General features: G+C 38.4%; 1 protein-coding gene and 1 long non-coding RNA gene across 29 annotated transcripts in view; one reads left to right on the forward strand and one right to left on the reverse strand.

Moving 5' to 3' along the window:
- LOC115417777 (uncharacterized) overlaps nt 1–22,699 on the forward strand; it is a 192,250-nt gene that overhangs the window by 78,938 nt on the left and 90,613 nt on the right. For 16 of the 28 annotated variants that reach the window (XM_030131861.1, XM_030131864.1, XM_030131877.1 and 13 more), the window contains 3 exons: nt 4,194–4,244; nt 4,592–5,227; nt 5,297–5,362. In XM_030131861.1, coding sequence (XP_029987721.1) covers nt 4,194–4,244; nt 4,592–5,227; nt 5,297–5,362 — 753 coding nt within the window. Of the gene's footprint in view, nt 1–4,193; nt 4,245–4,591; nt 5,228–5,296; nt 5,363–9,103; nt 9,155–18,917; nt 20,061–20,158; nt 22,432–22,699 lie in introns of all 28 variants that reach the window. The other 12 variants (XM_030131873.1, XM_030131889.1, XM_030131880.1 and 9 more) reach the window with 11 other exon arrangements.
- LOC115417780 (uncharacterized) lies at nt 67–22,551 on the reverse strand. Its single transcript, XR_003935205.1, has 3 exons — nt 22,482–22,551; nt 6,444–6,451; nt 67–78 (listed from the first exon to the last, which is right to left on the reverse strand). It is a non-coding gene; the product is annotated as an uncharacterized LOC115417780 (long non-coding RNA).

The following is a 22,699-nucleotide window of genomic DNA, read 5'->3' on the forward strand; positions in this document are numbered from 1 at the left end:
AGTGCTTGATCTAAAGTAGGAAACAATTTGCCTAGATTTGTTTCTTATTGCTGTAAGTGTTGGTATTTGATCACATGACTTTTTTACTAATAAATTAAGAGTGTGTGCGATGCAGATTGAATGGCGGATGTTTAGGCTTCTTGTTGATGCTATCATGTTTGGCGCTGCATCGGTCACTAGACACTTTACTTTATCAGTTATGGCCCAGTCATCCATCATGCCCATTTTGACTTGGGCCAAATTGTCAGCAGTGTGACTTTTTGGAAAGTGCTGCACTCCTAACACAGATGTACACAACTGCATATTTTCATTAATGTAGTGACAGGTAAGAGCCAAGTAAGCCTCCATGTTCACAGATGTCCACATGTCAGCTGTAATACTCACTGCCACAGCTTGCTGTACTTCCCTTCTCACTCGGTCCCGTTCCTCTCCATATTTTTGAGCAACCATTTCTTTCACAGTCTGAAAATAAAACCAAGTTTTAAAAGAAAATCAATATATTGAAATTATTCCCTAGACATTTGCAGTACAAACCTTTCTGGTTGGCAAAACATATGAAGGCTCAAGGACCTGAAGGAGTTCCCTGAACCCCTTGCTTTCCACAATGCTGAGAGGCTGGCAGTCCTTTAAGATAAAATTCAGTACAGTCTCGTCCAAGATCTGTTTCCTGGAGGCTTGGTGGTAAAAAAAAAAAAAATGAAGTAATACAAACATAATATGCATAAATTACCAATACAGCGACCACAGAGAAGTTGTAAAATGCCTGTATAGGCCTACCTGTGTTCATTCCTGGTGCAGGCCGGTTTGTGTCCTCATTTTCATGAAGTGCTCTGTAGTGCCTGAGCATTGAAAATGTGCTTTTGTTTGTGCATGATAGTTCTGTTTGACAGATGTGACATTTAACCTGCAGTAAAATGAAATGAATGAATAAAACTTACTTTAATTCACTGAATTAATGGTAACTTTGAAATGGATTTTAATTCTGACAGATCCAGTGGAAACTGAGGATCAGGATGAAACAAGGAAATAGAAACAAATACCTTCGTTGGCGAAATAAGATCAAAGTGATCCCACACGGCCGAAACCTTTCTTTTCCTGCTGGGCTCCATAGTGACAAGATAGAGGAAAAAAAAAAAGCACTACAAAATGTTGGCAGTCGTTTGGGATACATCCCGGTGACAGATGCGCTTCCCTTTAAACACAGTTTGGCGCCACAGTGACACAGCGACACAGCAACTGTATCGGTCACGTGACTTTCTTAAAGCGATACGCGCACCGACGCGGGGTTTGCTCCATGAGCTCGACGCATGTGCCGACGCATCGGTGTTGCCGGACCCATCACTAATCTTGACCATTCACTAATGCCGTGTTTCCACTTCGTGGACCCAGCTCGACTCGATTCGGCTGGACTTGGTATTCCTGGAGACTGTTTCCATTACAGGATACTACTGACTTCACAGTACCTGGACGTCTTAATGATGCGGTGCGTTATTTCCATGTTGTCTGCTCAGAGAGTTGCAGATAAACTCGCTCATTGCCTGTTGTCTTGTCTGAATTTTTACGTCGGCCACCAAAGACTGATTCTCCTCAACCGACCATGGTGTAGTTTTGGGCTGTTATCATGTGGATTAATGCACCGCTATATTTACTGTCCACTTCCGCATCTGTTTTTTGTAAAACGGTGGGTCACAGAGAAAACTGTCTGACCAATCAGTGATCTGCAGTGTTATACGTCACAGTTTAGTATCACTTGGAACCTCAGCGGAGGTGATACCAAAAAACTAGTATCGGGTACCAGATTCCAGGTCCTTTTTTATAATGGAAACGCAAAAAGGCTGAGCCGATACCACGCAGTGGAAACGCGGCAAAAGTTTACTTGACTGTCAAGATTCCCCAAATAAATACTAAATTTAAATAATTATTTTAAAAATGCCTTCCAAAATTTTGCACTTTTTGATCAAGGGAAATTATTTGGTGCAAGGTTTTTATGGTTACACCAATGAGACATTTTCATGCAAAACTCTTAAATTCACTCCCAAAATAGATTAAATCTGTATATTTTCCATTCAAGACTACTTTTAAAAGATGTCTTTGAGGATTCTGTAAAGTTATTTTAAACTTTTCAGTCCTTCAAATGTATATAAATTGCCAAAATTTTAAAAAAAAAATAGTCGTCATGTCACTGATGTATTTATAGAAATATTTATATTAATAAAGAATTTTAATTAAAAACGTCATATTATTTACATATTTACATCATCATTGCTCATCATTATCATCATGACTGCACATGCACATGGTGTGAGATGGAGGGGGGGGGGGGGTGTTGTCACTGTGAACTGTTCTGTAGTCTGATGGCTGTGGGAGGAGTGACCTGTGGAATCGCTCCTTCTTGCACAGGGGATGTAACAGTCTGGTGCTGAAGGAGCTGCTCAGGGCCTCTACAGGGGGGTGCAGGGGGTGGGAGGGATACAACAACAAGATTAGGACAGAAATACATGATGTGAACACAGGTTAATGTGTTTAATAACATGTACGTTGGTAGAATCCATCTGTAGACGTCAGGATCCAGTCAATAGTTGGATTTACAAACTCCTGTAAAGGCCATTTAATGAAACATAAACACATCCTGGTGTATTTGTTCATGTCAGTTCTTGTTCTGGTCCATATTTCAGTTGAACAGACCTGAACATGACACCTCAGCAGATCCAAACTGACATGCAGCCTATTTCAGAGCAGAGACCAGATCATATCACACAACAATGTGGACGTGTTCTGGAGTCACTTCCATGAGTCAATGTCCAGTTTCCAGACACTTGATACCTTTTCACTGGTGTAAACTTCATCTGTTTCCAGTCCTGAGCTGTGGACACAAAGACCTGACAAAGGACGAACTCAACAAACAAGTAAATAAACTAGTCCAAAATATGACATTAGTCCAGAATTATAGTTCAAAGTAACACTGACACAGTTCATGTATAAAAGCTGTGTTGGACCTGGTCTAGGGGAACCTGAATGAACATAAAAGTGACTCCCCTCTGTGACCACTGCCAAAGAAAACCCACAAAACTAGTTTATTCACAAGAAAACAAAGAAAAACTACAGATGACACAACAAACCAAACCCTAGAACTAAACCCACTGAATGTAAAGAAGAAAAAGGAAACCACATCCAACAGTGAACCAACCTAAACTAAACTAAACAGCTGTTCACTCTGAACTAAAAGACAACTGTTGAATTTAGGAATGAACAAATATTCACTAATGGACCAAAACATGAACCACATATTAATGAATCACAACATGGATCTGAGTTGTTTATGTTTGGATCCAATCAAAACACTGGAACAGGTGTGATGTGTAAACCTGAAACCATCATCCCATAAATACTGAAACAACACTTTAATGGAAGAAGGAAACATTTAAGATCCAGAAAATAACGTTTAAGATAATGACAATGAGGGAAAAGGAGGAAAGAGTTTAGTTCATTATTACATTTAATTTAATAATAAAATTAAACTATTATTCAATGTACTTTATAATTAAATGTCTTTAATATCATTTAACTTCAATCCACCAACTGTGACTCCTACTGAACTCTACATCTGACCTCACACTCCACCTACTGGACAAAAAAGGAAACTACAACTGAACAGATTCATTCAAAGGCAGACGAATAAAATGAATAGAACACAAACATGACTTCAACATCTGTGGTAAATAGACTCATTTCATTTCAGTAATTTTACTTATTTATTTTTAATTATTTTTTATACAATGTCACATCATTTAGGATCTAACTGGACCAAACCTTTATCTGATCTTCTGGTAGATGATGGTTCACCGTTATCCTTCAGGTTTGAATGTGTTGGACAGTTTTGAACCCACTTTTACTCGTTTCTTCTCCTCAGTTGTTTCATTGGATTCAGGACAATAATGGGACTCTTCTGAAACACATTTACATCTGTTCTTCTGACATGGTTGTGGAATAAGTGAGAAGGTACTCACATCAGTTCAAGAACCTGTAGAAACTGAAACATATTCATGTGTGCAGTAATTATCCAATGGAAGGATCTGATCTTCATCGTCCACAGGAAGTGTCTCCACAGTGGACGTCTACAGATATACTGTCCTGTCAGAACAAAGGCAGAAATACCTGAGTAAACCACTGTGTGTGTGTGTCTGTCTTTACAGATGTTCAACCTCTGAAGCGCAGAAGCAGCTATGTACTGCTACCACCTAACAGTAAGTTAATACTTTAATAAATTTAAAAATTTCCAGGTTCACAGTTCCAACAGACATGTTTAAAGACTTTTATAAGTTGAATGATTATTGATCTTGTGCAGCTTTGCTACTGATTATAAACCAGAATAGAACTAACATGAACAGAGGTGAATATAAAGGCAGGATGTGAATGTATGTGGTTGATGAGACACATTAGTCTGACCAACAGGACTCAGTATTTACACTCATCAGTCCATGACACTGAGTCAGCAAACAGTTCAAGTCATCAGACAAGGCTTCGAATCAACTCAAACACAGTCCTTTAACATCTACTAATCATTCAGCATTTACATTATTTGTCATTTCAGTGTCTGAGCTGAGGGTTGTTCTTCTGGGGAACAACTGGTCTAAGAGGAAATCAGTAGGAAACCTGATCCTGGATCAGTATGTGTTCTATGACAAACTCACCTCCTGTATGAGAACCAGTGGAACAATAAAAGATAAAAATGTCATCGTCATCAACACCCCAGATCATCTACTGTCTGACATCTCACACCATGAGCTGATGAAGTTCATAAAAGACTGTTCAGATGTTTCACGTCCTGGACCTCATGTGTTCCTGCTGGTTCTACAGCCTGAAGACTTCACTGAAGAACACAAACAGAGAATAGAATCAGTCCTTGAAAACTTCAGTGATCAGTCATTTAATCAAACACTGGTTCTGATTTCACCAAGAAAACAGAGTCCAGGACGCACAGAAACCTACAGACAACGTCCAGCTGTAAAAGACATGATCAGAAGATGCAGATACAGACATCTACAGCTGGAGAACCTTCATCATGATGAACTGTTAACACGACTGTGTCAAATAGTGAAAGAGAACAACGGAGAACATCTGAGCTACAAAGAATATGAGGAAACACCATCTTCTTTACCAGATGATCATGAGGACCTCAAACTGAAGCAAACAGGTTCTGGTGTCATGGGTGCTGTTAAAGATGCTGGTAAGAGGAGGATCATTTATGATTTTATTATTTAATTTTGCTGATGTTAATAATGTTATTTTGTTACAGGGCTGACTGTGGTAAAACATGTCCAATCAGACCTCTCTGTCTCTTGGACAAACCCTTCATCTGACAGTGAGTAAAATCCTTCCTGTACTGTTTGTCTAGTCCAGACTGAGCACCGTTAACTCTGCCATATACTCAGTTCTACAGGTGTATTTATGTATAGATACAGTAGATATTAGAAATAGAGTCATATGGACTCAGACGTCACTGGGTTCAACAAGGTCAGTGTCAGGTGTTGTGGAATCAGGACGTCCTGATGTGAAATGGACAAATGGAACCAGACAGTCATGAAGCAGGGTGGAGAACATCATACTGATGGAGTCCTACTACAGTAGTAACCCCAGTGAGAGGGGATAGATGCAGACAATGAACTATGACACATCTGCACTGACCCACAAACAAATACTAGCTCAGTGTTCTAATATCAGAAAGAAGATGTTTCTATCACAGCTACAGCAAAGCTCTAGAACATACCAGAACCTCCTCCATGGTTCACAGTAGGTACAGCCTTCTTTTCTTTGTCTCATGTTTGTATGTGGACATGGAGATGGTGTGACTCACCAAAAAACTACAGTTTTGTCTCATTTGTCCAAAGGACATTTTCCCAGAATCTTTGTTGCTTGTGAATAATCATTTTGGTAAATTCCAGTTTCCTTTTTTATGATAATCTTTCAACAGTGGAGTCCTCCTTGGTCGTCTTCCATTCAATCCACTTTGGCTCAAACAGTGACAGATGCTTCCATCTGAAACTGATGGACCTGGACTTTGGAGTTCAACTCTAATCTCTGTTGAAGTTGTTCTGGGTTCTTTAGTTACCGTTCATATAATCTGTCTGTTCAGTTTGTCATCAGTTTTCCTCTTGTGGTCACATCCACAGAGGTTAACTACAGTCAGTTCTTGTTCTGGTCCATATTTCAGTTGAACAGGCCTGAACATGACACCTCAGCAGATCCAAACTGACATGCAGCCTATTTCAGAGCAGAGACCAGATCATATCACACAACAATGTGGACGTGTTCTGGAGTCACTTCCATGAGTCAATGTCCAGTTTCCAGACACTTGATCCCTTTTCACTGGTGTAAACTTCATCTGTTTCCAGTCCTGAGCTGTGGACACAAAGACCTGACAAAGGACGAACTCAACAAACAACTAAATAAACTAGTCCAAAATATTGACATTAAATAGTCCAGAATTATAGTTCAAAGTAACACTGACACAGTTCATGTATAAAAGCTGTGTTGGACCTGGTCTAGGGGAACCTGAATGGAACATAAAAGTGACTCCCCTCTGTGACCACTGCCAAAGAAAACCCACAAAACTAGTTTATTCACAAGAAAACAAAGAAAAACTACAGATGTAACAACAAACCAAACCCTAGAACTAAACCCACTGAATGTAAAGAAGAAAAAGGAAACCACACCCAACAGTGAACCAACCTAAACTAAACTAAACAGCTGTTCACTCTGAACTAAAAGACAACTGTTGAATTTAGGAATGAACAAATATTCACTAATGGACCAAAACATGAACCACATATTAATGAATCACAACATGGATCTGAGTTGTTTGTGTTTGGATCCAATCAAAACACTGGAACAGGTGTGATGTGTAAACCTGAAACCATCATCCCATAAATACTGAAACAACACTTTAATGGAAGAAGGAAACATTTAAGATCCAGAAAATAATGTTTAAGATAATGACAATGAGGGAAAAGGAGGAAAGAGTTAATTTCATTATTACATTTAATTTAATAATAAAATTAAACTGTTTTTCAATGTAATTTATAATTAAATGTCTTTAATATCATTTAACTTCAATCCACCAACTGTGACTCCTACTGAACTCTACATCTGACCTCACACTCCACCTACTGGACAAAAAAGGAAACTACAACTGAACAGATTCATTCAAAGGCAGATGAATAAAATGAATAGAACACAAACATGACTTCAACATCTGTGGTAAATAGGGATGTAACGATATGAAAATTTCATATCACGGTTATTGTGACCAAAATTATCACGGTTATCATCATTATCGCGGTATTGTTGAAATGTGCTCAAAATGTTCAAAAAGTACTAATACACACACTGAAATAATATAACCAAGTTGTATTTTGAAAAAATACTAATAAAGTAACATGCACAATGTACTTTCTGTTGCTGAAACATTCAAGTAATAACATGTAAACAACCAACATACAAATGTGCATTAAAGTTGGCACCTTGTAGTAGGGCTGCTCGATTATAGAAAAAAATAATAATCACGATTATTTTAGCAATAATTGAAATCACAATTATTAAAAATGATTATTTGTTAACTGTAAAGATGTTTATTTTTTTTTCTTGCAAAACAATGTAAAATATACTCTTAAAATATAAATAAAGCTTTTCAACACTAAAACAAAGTATGTTCACTTTTGTACGAAACAAAAATCTTTGAATGCAAATAAGTATACTGTAAATTCAAGTATGTTTCCTTTTGTAAAAAAAAATAGTGGACTGTAATTAAACTGCTATAGACTTGCCATAGAACTGTAGCAATAAAAAAAAAAACAACACGTAAAGTGCAAATTATAAATTCAAGTATGTTCAGTGTAGTAGCAGCTGGTGTAAAATGATGTCTTGAAGGCAAAACATAGTGTTTGTCCAGTGTGTTCACCATTTGTCTGAAGCCCCAGTTGTTAATGGTGTTAATGGAGCACATACCTTTAACCAGGGAATGGACAATGGATTCTGTTATCTTTTGGTGTCTCTCCGATGTTGATGAGTAGGGAGTTGCAGTGTAAAGAGATTCGGAGATTGAAGATTGTATTGCGGACTAAGTTGTAGACGGAGTTGGGTTTTTTTTTTTGTGTTTTGGTTTTTCATCAGATTATCATAAAGGTGGCGGTGGTTAAACTTTAGATGGTTAAAAAGGTTTGTTGTGTTACCGGTCAGTGCGAACACAGCTACGAAACACTTTTTGCACGTGATGTGTTTTTGCTCTTCGTCTTCTTCATCAAACCCAAAGTGATTCCATACAATTGAATTTGACTTGCCTTTTTTGTTTACCAAGCGCTTCTGCTGTGATTCTCTTGCCATTTTTCAAGACCGCTAGGTACAGCTTTCCTCTGTTCGTGCAGGTGCCTTCCACCATGTTTTCAGAGGCCAAACATTACAAACTGCACACACACGCCTAGAGTGCCACTGCTTCTTCAGGAAATGAACAGTACCGTGTGTTTTGTAGCTGCGGTAATCGAACAGTTATCATAATAATTAGAATTTAAACAGTAATACTAACTGTCGGAAATTTTACCACGGTTTATCATTATACCACTAATCATTACATCCCTAGTGGTAAATAGACTCATTTCATTTCAGTAATTTTACTTATTCATTTTTAATTATGTTTTTTTATCATTTAGGATCTGATTGGACCAAACCTTATCTGATCTTCTGGTAGATGATGGTTCACCGTTATCCTTCAGCTTTGAATGTGTTGGACAGTTTTGAACCCAGTTTTACTCGTTTCTTCTCCTCAGTTGTTTTATTGGATTCAGGTCAATAATGGGACTCTTCTGAAACACATTTACATCTGTTCTTCTGACATGGTTGTGGAATAAGTGAGAAGGTACTCACATCAGTTCATGAACCTGTAGAAAGTGAAACATATTCATCTGTGCAGTAATTATCCAATGGAAGGATCTGATCTTCATCGTCCACAGGAAGTGTCTCCACAGTGGACGTCTGCAGACATACTGTCCTGTCAGAACAACAAAGACAGAAATACCTGAGTAAACCACTGTGTGTGTGTCTGTCTTTACAGATGTTCAACCTCTGAAGCGCAGCAGCAGCCATGAACTGATACCACCTAACAGTAAGTTAATACTTTAATAAAACTTAAATTTCCAGGTTCACAGTCCCAACAGACATGTTTAAAGACTTTTATAAGTTGAATGATTATTGATCTTGTGCAATTTTGCTACTGATTAGAAACCAGAACAGAACTAACATGAACAGAGGTGAATGTAAAGGCAGGATGTGAATGTATGTGGTTGATGAGACACATTAGTCTGACTAGAGCCCGATCGATATGGGTTTTTTGGGGCTGATACCGATATTGGGGGCTAAAAAAAGCCGATATCCAGTATATCAGCCAATACCTGATATTGGCTGATAACCGATATATTGGCCGATATATGAAATAAGAACACTGATCTACACAGGATATAATAATCTTTTATCAAACATATCAGTTCATATAATCTGTCTGTTCAGTTTGTCATCAGTTTTCCTCTTGTGGTCACATCCACAGAGGTTAACTACAGTCCCATGGACCTGAACCTTCTGAATATGTGCAGCTGTAGTCACAGGAACATGGAGCTTTTTTCAGATGGCCTTATAGCCTTTACCTTCAACAGGTCTTTCTAACCTCCTGAGGAACAGTGACTACTTTTCACCCTTTAAATAGTTAGACTGACTGAAGATAAGTTTGAAGACAAATGTGATGTTAATTACAGGACAAACCTTAGTTTAACATGTCCCCATGGTCCAATTCATTTAAACCTTTTCTAAGTAAACGTCCTTCTGTCCTCTGCTGGAAATGACCCATGACTTCAAACCTATCTGATGCCATCTTGTGTAGGTTAGAAACACCTGACATCTCCTGGACCTGCTCCACAAGCTGGAGAGATTCTGTTACTGAGAAGAATGAAGCATCTCTGTACCAAAACCTTAACCCATCTGTTTTAGAACTGCTCCTGTTCCATCGCTGTCCTTCTGAGTCTAAACATCATGATGGACTATTCTGTCACTTCACTGTCAGGGTCTTTGTTGTAAAAACACAGAACAGCTGATTAGGTAACACCGCCTTTAGAATGAGGGAAAAAACAGAATTGTTTCTGACTTCCTGTGAGATTAGAAAACATCTCATGTGAGAAAACTCAAACTCAATTATTTTTTCTTGTATAATTCAATCATAATACAATGTTACGTCAAATTTAAGAGGAAGATGAAACGATTGTGATTGTGCAGCTCCATCTACCTCAAAAAACATTTAGGAGAAACCTTAATATGAAACTTTCACTTTATTAAATCAACAAAATTTTTCCTCCATGAAGAGGTGGGCGATATATATCTCCTATGATAATATCGTGAATGTTGATTTGATGATGTGCAGTTTTACATTATTGAGTATTCATACTGCTGTTCTGAAACGCTGTGTCTATCCATAGATGTTCTGGTAAGCAAGTAGAATTTTCCAGCATTTTTTGTAAAAAAAAAGAAAGAAATTCACATTTTAAAGGATATTGTCAGATTATTGTTATCGGGAAATTTAAAAAAAAAAAAAAATCTGGATTTTTTTTTTTTTTGCCCATATTGCCCACCCCTACCTCCAGGTTTAACCTAGTTAACCTACAGGTTAACTGTTATTAATGTAGTTAATTAGGCGCAAGCCGAGTAACACCGGTGCAGGGCCTACTGATACCGCAGTGGGCGCATGGGGACAAATATGCCCACGACGCGGTCATATTCATGGCAGTGAGACCTTTTCGAGCATGTACATGTCATGTACACAAACCGCATATTTACATCTGCTTTGAAAAAATGGGAGTCAATGGGAGATGCCCAGTTGGGGTCAGTCATGTGAGTGTAAGTGCACGGCACGTGAGATTGGACCCCACAGTGACATGGAGGACCTTAAGACCTTTCAGATAAGGCCAAATATGTGGTTGCCATTAGTGCCATTTGCTGTGCAATTAATCGAAATTCAATTACGATGTCGATTATTACACGCAACGATTACAAAAATTATGTAATTGAGAAAAAACTTTTTTTTTTTTTTTACTTAATTTGTATTAAATTTTCTCTTTTTTTTCAGTACAGTACAATTATACATTCAATTATACAGTTCAATTAATTTCTTTTCCCCTACACAGCTGCAAATATATTCTCATACACATATAATGACATTTAAGAAAGCAGTAACAATTATAGCAAACAATGTTCACTTCAAAAAATAAAAATAAAAAAGGCTGTAGATATAAATCTTCGTCAGAGGTAGATTAACAGCACTTTGATAACATGGAGTATTCTTGCATCACCAGTAAATATTATTGCAGTAGTAAAGGTAACATAGGTTCCCATCTTTTAGTAAATATGGTTTTCTGAAGCCTGAGCAAGTGTGTAATCTGCTCCATCTGGTAAATATCCCAGACTTTTTGAATCCATGTATTATATGAGGGAGGTTCTGGTTTCATCCAGCTGATGGTTATAGACTTTAAGGCAGCGGTGAATAACATATTCAAAAGGTATTTATCTGCTTTTCTATCCAGACCTTCAGGTATTACTCCCAAAACTGCCACTGTGAAGCTTTGTGGGATGTTCATTTTAAAAACCTCCTTCACGGCATTGAACACCTCCCTCCAAAACACACTTAACTTAGGACAAACCCAAAATATATGAGTGTGATCAGCTCTATGGGCTCCGCAGTTCCTCCAGCATGAGCTGGGATGTTGGGGATCCATCTTAGACATTATTTCTGGTGTTCTGAAATACCTAGTGATTATTCTCCATTTGAATTCCCTCCATGTATTAGAATTCGTAACCAGATGTGCCTCCGTACATACATTGCGCCAGTCATCCTCAGATATGTCCACGTTCGCCTCTGCCTCCCATCTCCCTCTTATCTGCGAGGAGTTATTTTGATTCATAAATAAGAAAATATTATACAATTTAGAAATTACTTTCTTTTCTCCATCACCAGTTTGTAACTCTATCAGATACTTTTCTAGGGGTGTAGGTTTTGCGAATTTATCCCATTCCTTGTGAGTCATCAGAAAAGTTCTAAGTTGCAAATACCTAAAAAAATTTGAACTGGGGAGATCAAAGTCATCTTTCAACTGCTCAAATGTCTTAAATATCCCACCATCAAACAGCTGATGCAGGTAAATCAATCCCTTTTCTGACCATTTTTTAAAGCTGTTGTCTAGATTATCGGGTGTAAAAGACTTCATGTAGCCAATATTTATCAAAGGTGAAATTAACTTTGGGAGCTTAAACGCACACTTTATTTTACTCCATATTTTAAAAGTGACCCTGGTCCAGTCCGACAACTCTCCAGTGGGCGCATCTAGAAAGGGCATGCTTTGTAAGGGATCTTGACATTGTTGTTTTTCAATATTAACCCATCGTGTGTTTGTGTTATCCTGAATCCATCCTATCAAGGGTTTCATTTGTGCAGCCCAAAAGTAAAATTTTAAATTTGGTAGGTTGAGGCCTCCACTGGACTTTGATAATTGTAGAGTTTTAAGTCTAATTCTAGGTCGCTTATTTTGCCATATGAATTTTGACAACATTTTATCCAAATTGTTGAAAACAAGTTTAGGAATATCTATGGGCAACATCTGAAATAAATAGCGAAGTCGTGGCAGAACATTCATGCGGATGCTTTCAATACGTCCCAGTAGAGAAAGAGGGAGCACAGACCAGCAATCTAGGTCTCCTTTTATGCACTGGATTATTTTGATAGAATTAGCATCATAAAGGTTCTGTAGGGATAAGGGAATAAATATACCAAGATATTTAATACCATCACTGGGCCATTTAAAACCAGTCTGAAGTTTTACGTTTTGGGGTATCTTGCCATTGATGTCCATAGCCTCTGTTTTATCAGTATTTACCTTATATCCTGAGTAGTATCCAAATTCATTAATTAAAGTCTTAAGATGTGGTATTGTAGACGCCAATTCTGTTAGATATAGAAATACATCGTCTGCATATAGTGACAATTCAATTTATGTTCCTCAGTATTTTTCATAATTCCTTTTATGTTAATGTTATCTCTGATGAGTTGGGCAAATGGTTCAATGCTGATGGCAAAAAGCAATGGTGATAGAGAACAGCCCTGCCTACAGCCACATTCCAGTTTAAATCTCTGTGATTTATAGCCATTGACTTTCACGGAAGCCTGGGGGTCTGAATAGAGTGTTTGAATCCAGTTTATAAAGTTAGGTCCAAATCCAAAGCGTTTTAAAGTTTGAAATAAAAATTGCCATGACACACGGTCAAATGCTTTCTGAGCATCCAAAGATAAAATCATTGACTCTGATTTCTTATCTTTTTGATATGATATTATATTCAGCAGGCGTCGTAAATTATCCCCATAATATCTTCCAGCAATGAATCCAGTTTGGTCAGGATGAATAATTTGAGTTATCATTTGGTTGACTCGTTTAGCCAATATTGCTGTCAATATTCGCACATCTCCATTTAACAGTGATATTGGTCTATAGGACTGGCATTCGGTCGGATCTTTGCCCTCTTTATGTATTACTATGATGCTTGCATCTGTCCAGGAAGGTGCCACGGTTTTAGAATAAAGTGCGTAGTGATATGCTTTTAACAATAGGGGGGAAAGTATATCACTAAAAGTTTTATAAAATTCATTAATGTAGCCATCTGGCCCTGGGGTTTTATTATTTTTTAGTGTTGAGATCACCTGCTTGATCTCCCATTCTTCAGTTGGTTTATCTAGGTCCCTAGCTGTCATTTCAGTCAATTCTGGCAATTTTATGTTTTTTAGGAAATCTGCAATTTTTTTATCATCGGTGCAAGTATCTGTATTTTTATATAGGAATTTATAGAAAAGTGCAAAGGATTCTGCTATTTCATCTGGTTTTGTAACAAAAGTACTTTGTGATTTTATTTTTTGCACTATATTAGATGACTTTTGTTTTCTTAATTGGAAAGCTAATAATCTGCTTGCCCTATTGCCGTGCTCATAATATTTTTGTTTGGTAAATCTTAAATTTCCTTCAATCTTATCTGATAGTAAACTATTAAGTTCTCTATGTATTGTATTTAATTGTTTTAGTAGACTATTTGATGCAGACTGTTTATGATTATATTCTAATTCTTTTATTTTATCTTCTAATTCTCGCTGTTTGGCTTCCTTCTGTCTTTTCCTAGCACATGTAAATGAAATAATGCGACCTCTAAGGAATGCTTTGGCACAGTCCCATATGATAAGGGGGGATGTTACCGATGAAATATTAGTGTCCATGTAATTCTTAAGCTCCGTTTTAATGAAGGAGTTAAATTCTCTGTCATTTAGGAGGGATGCATTTAGTCTCCATTGTTTAGAGGATGATCTGTGGCCTATGTCCCTTTTTAATTCTATAGGTGCATGATCAGATAATGTAATAGGTAGTATTTTAATATCAGATATTCTATATTGGTCTTTCTTAGACGTAAAGAAATAATCAATTCTTGAATATGATGCATGTCTGTTTGAGTAGAATGTGAAATCTCTACTTCCAGGGAATTTGCTCCTCTATACATCAACAAGGCCAGCCTCTGCGCATTGATATTTGAGCATTTTACTCATTTGGGAAAGGGTAGCTTTAGAGGGGGGTTTCCGGTCTAACATATTAGACATTACACAATTAAAATCTCCTCCTATCAAAATTAGTCCAGTGCTATATTGTAATATTTTATTAAATAGCGTTCTAATGAAGCCAGGATCATCTTCATTCGGTGCATATACATTAATGAAGTATACTTTTGTGCCATCAATCAGTCCATTAACCAAGATATACTTGCCCTCAGTGTCCTTATGTGCAGAAGTTTTTACAAAATTGACATGTCTATGTATGAGTATAGATACCCCCTTTTTCCTCCCAGAGTGATGTGAGGAATAATATACTTTATCTGCCCACGACTTTTTTAGCTTTTCGTGTTCCACATCAGATAAGTGGGTTTCCTGTAGGAAAGCTATCTGACAGTTGACTTGTTTCAGTTGGTACATAATTTTCTTTTTCTTAACAGGACTATGGAGACCTTTAACATTATAGCTTATAATTTTGAGTGTTCCCATTAATTAAAGAATAGGATGTGTGGATAGATTTCCCAGTATTGACAACCATGGGATGGAGATGGGAAGCAGAGGCGAATAATTTGTGAATATAGTATATGTATGGAGGTGTAAGTTCTAAAGAGTGGATTTAGATAATAAAACCAAAGGTAGTGAAGTAAATGTAAGTTACTAATACAGCAGCAGAATAGCATTTCTATCTCAGCATAGTCAATATCAGACCAAGTAGGGGAAAAGAAAGATAACCTTCTTGTACTAATGATTAAGGCAGGGTCCCTGGGGAACAGAGGGACCAGAACTAACAAAACAAGAAAACAAACAACACTAACATTAGCTGACATTAGTTAAACAGCAACGTAGTAGTGGACTTAGTCCCTAGCCACTAAACAAATGGCAAGAAAACAGTCTCAGATGATATAGACTGTCTACAAGTGTGTGAAAAAATACTCACTTGTGCTCCTGCAGAACAAGCATCAAGTTAAACAGCCTTACATTATGAATGGTTACCCAAACATGACATATGAAAATGTTACTCCGGAAAACAAACGTTCATCGTTCAGCCTTCTTCAGGCTCTGTGCGTAGTTTCTGGACGTATTCCATGGCTTTTTTCGGATCCACAAACTCCTTGTCCTGGTCATTAAAGGTGATCCGGAGTCTGGCCGGATACAGCAAGCCGTACCGGATTCCTTTCCGATTTCAAAGCTCCTTACGTACGTCGGTGAATGCAGCCCTAGCTCTGGCAACGTTGGAAGTGTAGTCGGGGAATACTGCAATCCGTTTCCCGTCGTACATCAGCGGGGCTCGGTCTCGTGCTCTCCTCTGAATTTCCGCCGCGTCTCCGTCATAATGAAGTTTAACGATTATCACTCGTGGCTTCACCTGGAGTTCCTAAGTGTACGGTGCGAGCGGTCAATCTTTATCTCCCGATCCAACTGCAGCACTTCTTTAAGCATTTTAGACACCGACTCTGGCACACTGGAGCTCGGGAGCTCGTCCACACCAACAATCCTAATGTTTCCCCGTCTCATTCTGCCCTCCATGTCCTCACACTTGTCTTTCAAAGTCGCAATCTGGCTTTGAAGGCTGGTTACCGTGGTTTGCAGTGAGGCCACCTCATCCGACCACGTCGATAGTCCTTCAGTCACATCTTGAATGTCCGTTTTCATTTGGTTTATTTCTGACCTGATAGCTGCTGAGGTGTTAGCAATTTCCGACCGCACAGCTCGTAGCTCGGATTTGAGGGTGTCGAAGTCCTCCGCCAGGGCACTTTTAAGTTCCTCTCTGAGGATTTTCGATATTTCTCCCTTCACAGTGTCGAGGATGTCGGCTTTGATATTTTCGGCGGACATAATTACACTTTCAGTACTTTCTGTCGGTGACAGTTGGACCAGGTTAGCTAGCGTAGGTTGGTTCTGCCTCAGGGTCCTTTTAGCTCGTTGGCCGCTAGCTGTGTATTTGAACTTCTCCAGTTTTTTATCCATTTAGCTTTGCTTTCCGCAGTTTGTTCGGCTCTTGGTGTGTTTTGGATAGTCTTAATTATACTTTAGAGGAGTTCTTCATGCAAAATAGGTGGTTTTAGACTGATATATTAGCGATTCTGCAGGAGCACATAAAAAGGCGTCTTACTCCATGCGTCGCTCACTAGCGCCCCGATTATTAATTTTGAGTCGTTTTAATTCACGCACACGCAAGCTCCCATGAGCTGCTCTGCCCCGCCCCCCTCTAACCTACTGCTGCCTGCTAGCCGGCAGGTCCACCCCAAGAGGAAAGTTGTACCTAGCGGTCTGGAAGAATGGCAGGAGAATCACAGCAGAAGTGCTTGGTAAACAAAAAAGGCAAGTCAGATTCAATTGTATGGAATCACTTTGGGTTTGATGAAGAAGAGGAAGAGCAAAAACACATCACGTGCAAAAAGTGTTTCGTAGTTGTGTCCACACCGACTGGTACCACAACAAACCTTTTTAACCATCTAAAGTTTAACCACCGCCACCTTTATCGTAATCTGATGAAAAACTAAAACGCATAAAAACAACTTCGCCCGCAATACAGTCTTCAGTCTCCGAATCTCTTTACGCTGCAACTCCCGTATTAACCTAACCTAACCCGTATAACCTTAACATACGTATTCTACATGGCTGATGTATACAGAAGGCCTGAACTGAAACCTCACGGCACGCCACTGAATTTACTGTTTCATACTACACTGAACATACTTGAATTTATAATTTGCACTTTACGTGAGTTTTTTTTTTTTTTATTGATACAGTTCTATGGCAAGTCTATAGCAGTTTAATTCCAGTGCACTATTTATTTACAAAAGGAAACATACTTGAATTTACAGTACACTTATTTGCATTCAAAGATTTTGTTTTGTACAAAAGTGAACATACTTTGTTTTAGTGGTTAAAAGCTTTATTTATGTTTAAAGAGTATATTTTACATTGCTTTGCAAGAAAAAAATAAACAACTTTAAGGTTAACAAATAATTGTTTTTAATAATTGTGATTTCAATTATTTCTAAAATAATCGTGATTTTTTTTTTTCTATAATCAAGCAGCCCTAGTTGCCATGGAAATGGATATTGCTCTTGCTCAGATTATTATTATTTTTTATTTATTTAATTAATTATTAATCATCTTAGTCTTCTTTGTTTTTCCTTCTCCTGTTCTTTGAGCACAAATTTGACTTCCTGAACATTTACAAAAACTCAGCAAATTATGCCCAAAATTCTGAACTGCATGAAATTTAATTTGAATATAGGTTTTGTAGATGACGGTAAAGAAATGCCTCGACAACGCCCCCTTGAAAAGTGGAAATACATCACACCAATTGGACGTCGTCCAATGTAAAGTTTGTCATAGAGCCATTAAAATTGGTACACACATTCATCATCATAAGACAAATAAAAAATATTGTTATGGCCACGCCCCTAAACAAACCAGAAGTCGGCCATGCTGGATTAAAAATTCCAAACTGCTGAGTCAGCATTTTTGCTTAAGTTGTATTTTAACTCTCTCCTCTTTGGGCGTTTGGCCGAATTAGCTCAAAATCAGTGTATATTATCTTGAGAAAGCATCAAAAGTTTGCCAAATTTTTGGGATAGGTGTCACCATTTTTGTGCCACAAGGTTGCAAAGTTTGTGAAGTTTTTTTGCAGATTTACTTTTACAAAAATTGCATCCGTTCAGACATACAAACACCGATTTAGCTCAAATTTGAATCTGTTGTCAGTCTCCCATGCCTACACCCATTCATCGGAAGAAATTGAAATTTGCCACTATAGTGCCTCCTACACATTTTCCTTTACTAAAACTGGATCAGTTCGGACATATGAACACTGATTTGGCTCAAATTTGAATCAGTTGTCAGTCTCCCACGCCTACACCCATTTAATGGGACTGATTGAAATTTGGCACCATAGTGCTAATGATGGACATATTTGTATTGGACATGTCCGTGGCGAGGGTCTTTTAATTCTGCTTGCGGCTTTAATGATACTTTACATCACAGGTGTCAAACTCCGGTCCTCCAGGGCCAGTATCCTGTATGTTTTAGAGAACTCCCTCTTCCATCACACCTGGAAACCATTACATCATTATCAGGCTTCTGCAGAGCATGATGATGAGCTGATCATTCATTGACCCAGGTGTGCCGGAAAAGGGAAATATCTCAAACATGCAGGATACCAGCCCTCGAAGACCGGAGTTTGACACCCCTGCTTTACATTTTAGTGAAACTCTCCATTATATTTTCTTTCTCTCCACAGAAACTGATCTCAGGATTGTTCTGTTTGGGAAAAGTGAAGACAAGAAGAATAAAGTTATTAATTTAATCCTTCCAAAGCAAATTGGGCGTTCCTTTAAACCCTTCTCAACTAAACAATGTGTGACCATTGATGGAGAGTGGAGAGGAAAACCTCTAACAGTGGTGAAAACTCCAGACATCTGCAGTCTGACGGTGGAATCACTGAGAAAAGTAGTGAACTGCATGACACCTGGACCAAATGTTCTTCTGCTGTTGGTGAAGCCGTCAGAATTCACTGAGGAGGACAGTCAAACACTGACGTCCATCCTGAGTTTGTTTGGTCCAGATGCCTTCAAACACTCCATGGTCGTCTTTACACATGATCTGAGTGAAATGAGCTCCTCTGCCAATGAGCTCCTGAAAGACTGTGGAGGAAGACACTACAACATGTCTGTAGAAGACCGCAGTGTTTTAATGGAGATGATTGAAGAAACTAAAGACAACAGCCTCGTTCCTCTGTCCACAGTTATCAAACCACCTTTAAACCTGGTTCTGTGTGGGAGCAGAAGATCAGAGAAGACTTCAGCAGCCAGGGCCCTTCTAGGTCTGACTGAGCTTTGTTCAGGTTCTTCAGAGTTTGTTAAACATCAGGTGGAGGTCTGTGGACGTCAGGTTTCTGTGGTGGAGCTGCCTGTCCTGAATGGAAGACCTCAGGAAGAAGTGATGAAAGAGTCATTCCAGTCCATCTCCCTCTGTGAACCTGAGGGCATCCACGCCTTCATCCTGGTCCTACCAGTGGGTCCACTCACCGATGAAGACAAGGCAGAGTTAGAGACCATCCACAACACATTCAGCTCTCGAATCAGGGACTTCACTGTGATTCTGTTCACTGTGGAGTCAGATCCTACAGCTCCAGCTGTGGTGAACTTTGTAAAACAGAGTAATGACATCCAGGAGCTGTGTCAGAAATATGGAAGAAGATATGTCATTCTCAACGTCAGAGACAAACAGCAGGTCTCTGAGGTGTTGGACACTGTGGACAGAATGAGAATGTCCAAGGACAAACTGTCCTACACAGCAGAAACATTTGGACGAGTCCAAATAGAGAAGATCACTGAGCTACAGGCTGAAAATGAAGATCTGAAAAACAAACGCCAAAACCCCTGTAAGTATTTAAATGTGTTTATAAAATGTTTGATAGAACAGTAGTGTGTGATTCAGCAGTGGTGCCTTTAAGTAACTGGAGCTTTGATCATGTTACAGGTGATGAAGATAAACAGAGTCCAGATTGTCTGAGGATTGTGTTGATTGGAAAAACCGGCAGTGGAAAGAGCTCCTCAGGAAACACCATCCTGGGAAGAGAAGAGTTTAAAACTGACTTCAGCCAAACATCAGTCACTAAAGTTTGTCGGAAAGTACCAGATCAGGTGGACGGTCGTCCTGTCGCTGTAGTCGACACTCCTGGTCTGTTCGATCCAAACTTGACCAATAAGCAGGTTCATGAGGAGATGGTAAAATGCATCAGTCTTTTGGCTCCAGGACCACATGTCTTCCTGTTGGTGTTGGAGATCGGCAGATTCACACCAGAGGAAAAAGAGACATTAAAACTCATCAAAGAAGGATTTGGGAAGAATGCTGAAAAGTTCATCATCATCCTTTTGACACGTGGAGATGAACTGGAGACTTGTGGGATATCGATTGATGACTACATAAGAGACAAATGTGATGATTCATTTAAGAAGCTGATCTCTGACTGTGGAGGAAGATACCATGTGTTCAATAACCAAGATAAAAACCCCACACAGGTCAATGAGCTGATGAAGAAGATCGACTCCATGGTGAAAGAAAATGGAGGAAGCTGCTTCACGAATGACATGCTTCAAGAGGCTGAAGCAGCGATAAAGAAAGAGATGGAGAGACTGTTAAAGGAGAAAGAAGAAGAGATGAGGAAACAGAAGGAAGAGCTGGAAAGAAAACATGAGGAAGAAATGATGGAAATAAAAAGACGAATGGAAGAACAAAGAAAAGAAACTGAAAGAGAGAGAAAACAGAGAGAAGAAGAACTGAAAGAAATGGAGGAAAACATTAAGAGAGAACGTGAACAAAGGAAAAAAGAACAGAAAGAGAGAGAAAAGAAAGACAGAAGAAAGAAAGAACAAGATGAACTTCAACGACTGAAGTGGAAACAGAAACAGCAAGATCTGGAAACAAAGATAAGATCAGAGTCAGAAACTAAAGAAAGGATCAACAGAGAACTGGAGGAGAGCAGGGAAAAAATGAAAAAACAACAAGAGGCCTGGGAGGAAGAAAGAGGACGAGAATGGAACAAACGAAAAGAAGAGGATGAAGAAAGAAAAAGAGAGGAGGAAGGAAAACTTAGAAAGCTTCAAGAACAATATGAGCAAGAGAAAGAAGAATATGAAAGAAAAAGAAGAGAAGAAACTGAAAGAGAGAGAAAACAGAGAGAAGAAGAAATGAAAGATATGGAGGAAAACATTAAGAGAGAACGTGAACAAAGGAAGAAAGAACAGGAAGAGAGAGAAGAGAAAGACAGAAGAAAGAAAGAACAAGATGAACTTCAGCGACAGAAGTGGAAACAGAAACTTCAAGATCTGGAAAGAAAGATAAGATCAGAGTCAGAATCTAAAGAAATCATCGATAGAAAACTGGAGGAGAGCAGAGAAGAAATGAGAAAACAACAAGACGCCTGGGAGGAAGAAAGAAGACGAGAATGGAACAAACGAAAAGAAGAGGATGAAGAAAGAAAAAGAGAGGAAGAAGGAAAACTTAGAAAGCTTCAAGAACAATATGAACAAGAGAAAGAAGAATATGAAAGAAAAAGAAGAGAAGAAACTGAAAGAGAGAGAAAACAGAGAGAAGAAGAAGTGAAAGAAATGGAGGAAAACATTAAGAGAGAACGTGAACAAAGGAAGAAAGAACAGGAAGAGAGAGAAGAGAAAGACAGAAGAAAGAAAGAACAAGATGAACTTCAACGACAGGAGTGGAAACAGAAACTTCAAGATCTGGAAACAAAGATAAGATCAGAGTCAGAATCTAAAGAAATCATCGATAGAAAACTGGAGGAGAGCAGAGAAGAAATGAGAAAACAACAAGAGGCCTGGGAGGAAGAAAGAAGACAAGAATGGAACAAACGAAAAGAAGAGGAGGAAGAAAGAAAAAGAGAGGAAGAAAGAAAACTTAGGAAGCTTCAAGAACAATATGAGCAAGAGAAAGAAGAATATGACAGAAAAAGAAGAGAAGATGAACAGATCAGACAAGAAGAGGAAGAAAAACAAAGAAAAGAACTAAAGGAGAAATATCAGAGAGAAGTGGAAGATCTGAAGATGAAACATGAAGAAGAGGCCAGAAAGAAAGCAGAAGAATTCAATGAATTCACAGAGAAACTCAGAAGGAAACTTGAAACTAAGAAGGAAGAATATGAGAAACATATGAAGGAAAAAGATGAGAAGTACGACCTGTTAAAGGCTCTGTGTGACCACAATGAAAAAGAATGGATGAAAAAACATCAGGAGGAAATCAACAACTTGGTCAAATGTATAAAGAAGAAGAAGAGCAACAATGTGACAAAAATCAGTGAGTTACTGAGTAAACAGGAAAAAGAAATGGAGAATGTCAAAGATCAGGAGAAAAAAGAAAATCTGCAGAAAAAACATGAAACAGAAACAAATGAACTGATACAGTCACTCCTGAAGGAAGTCGATGCTTGTTCACTTCTTTAAAAAACTTATTTGGTTTTTAGAACAGCACAAGAATAAGAACTAAAGGAGAAATATCAGAAAGAAG

This window comes from Sphaeramia orbicularis, chromosome 4 (assembly GCF_902148855.1).
Source record: "Sphaeramia orbicularis chromosome 4, fSphaOr1.1, whole genome shotgun sequence".
Taxonomy (NCBI): Eukaryota; Metazoa; Chordata; class Actinopteri; order Kurtiformes; family Apogonidae; genus Sphaeramia; species Sphaeramia orbicularis.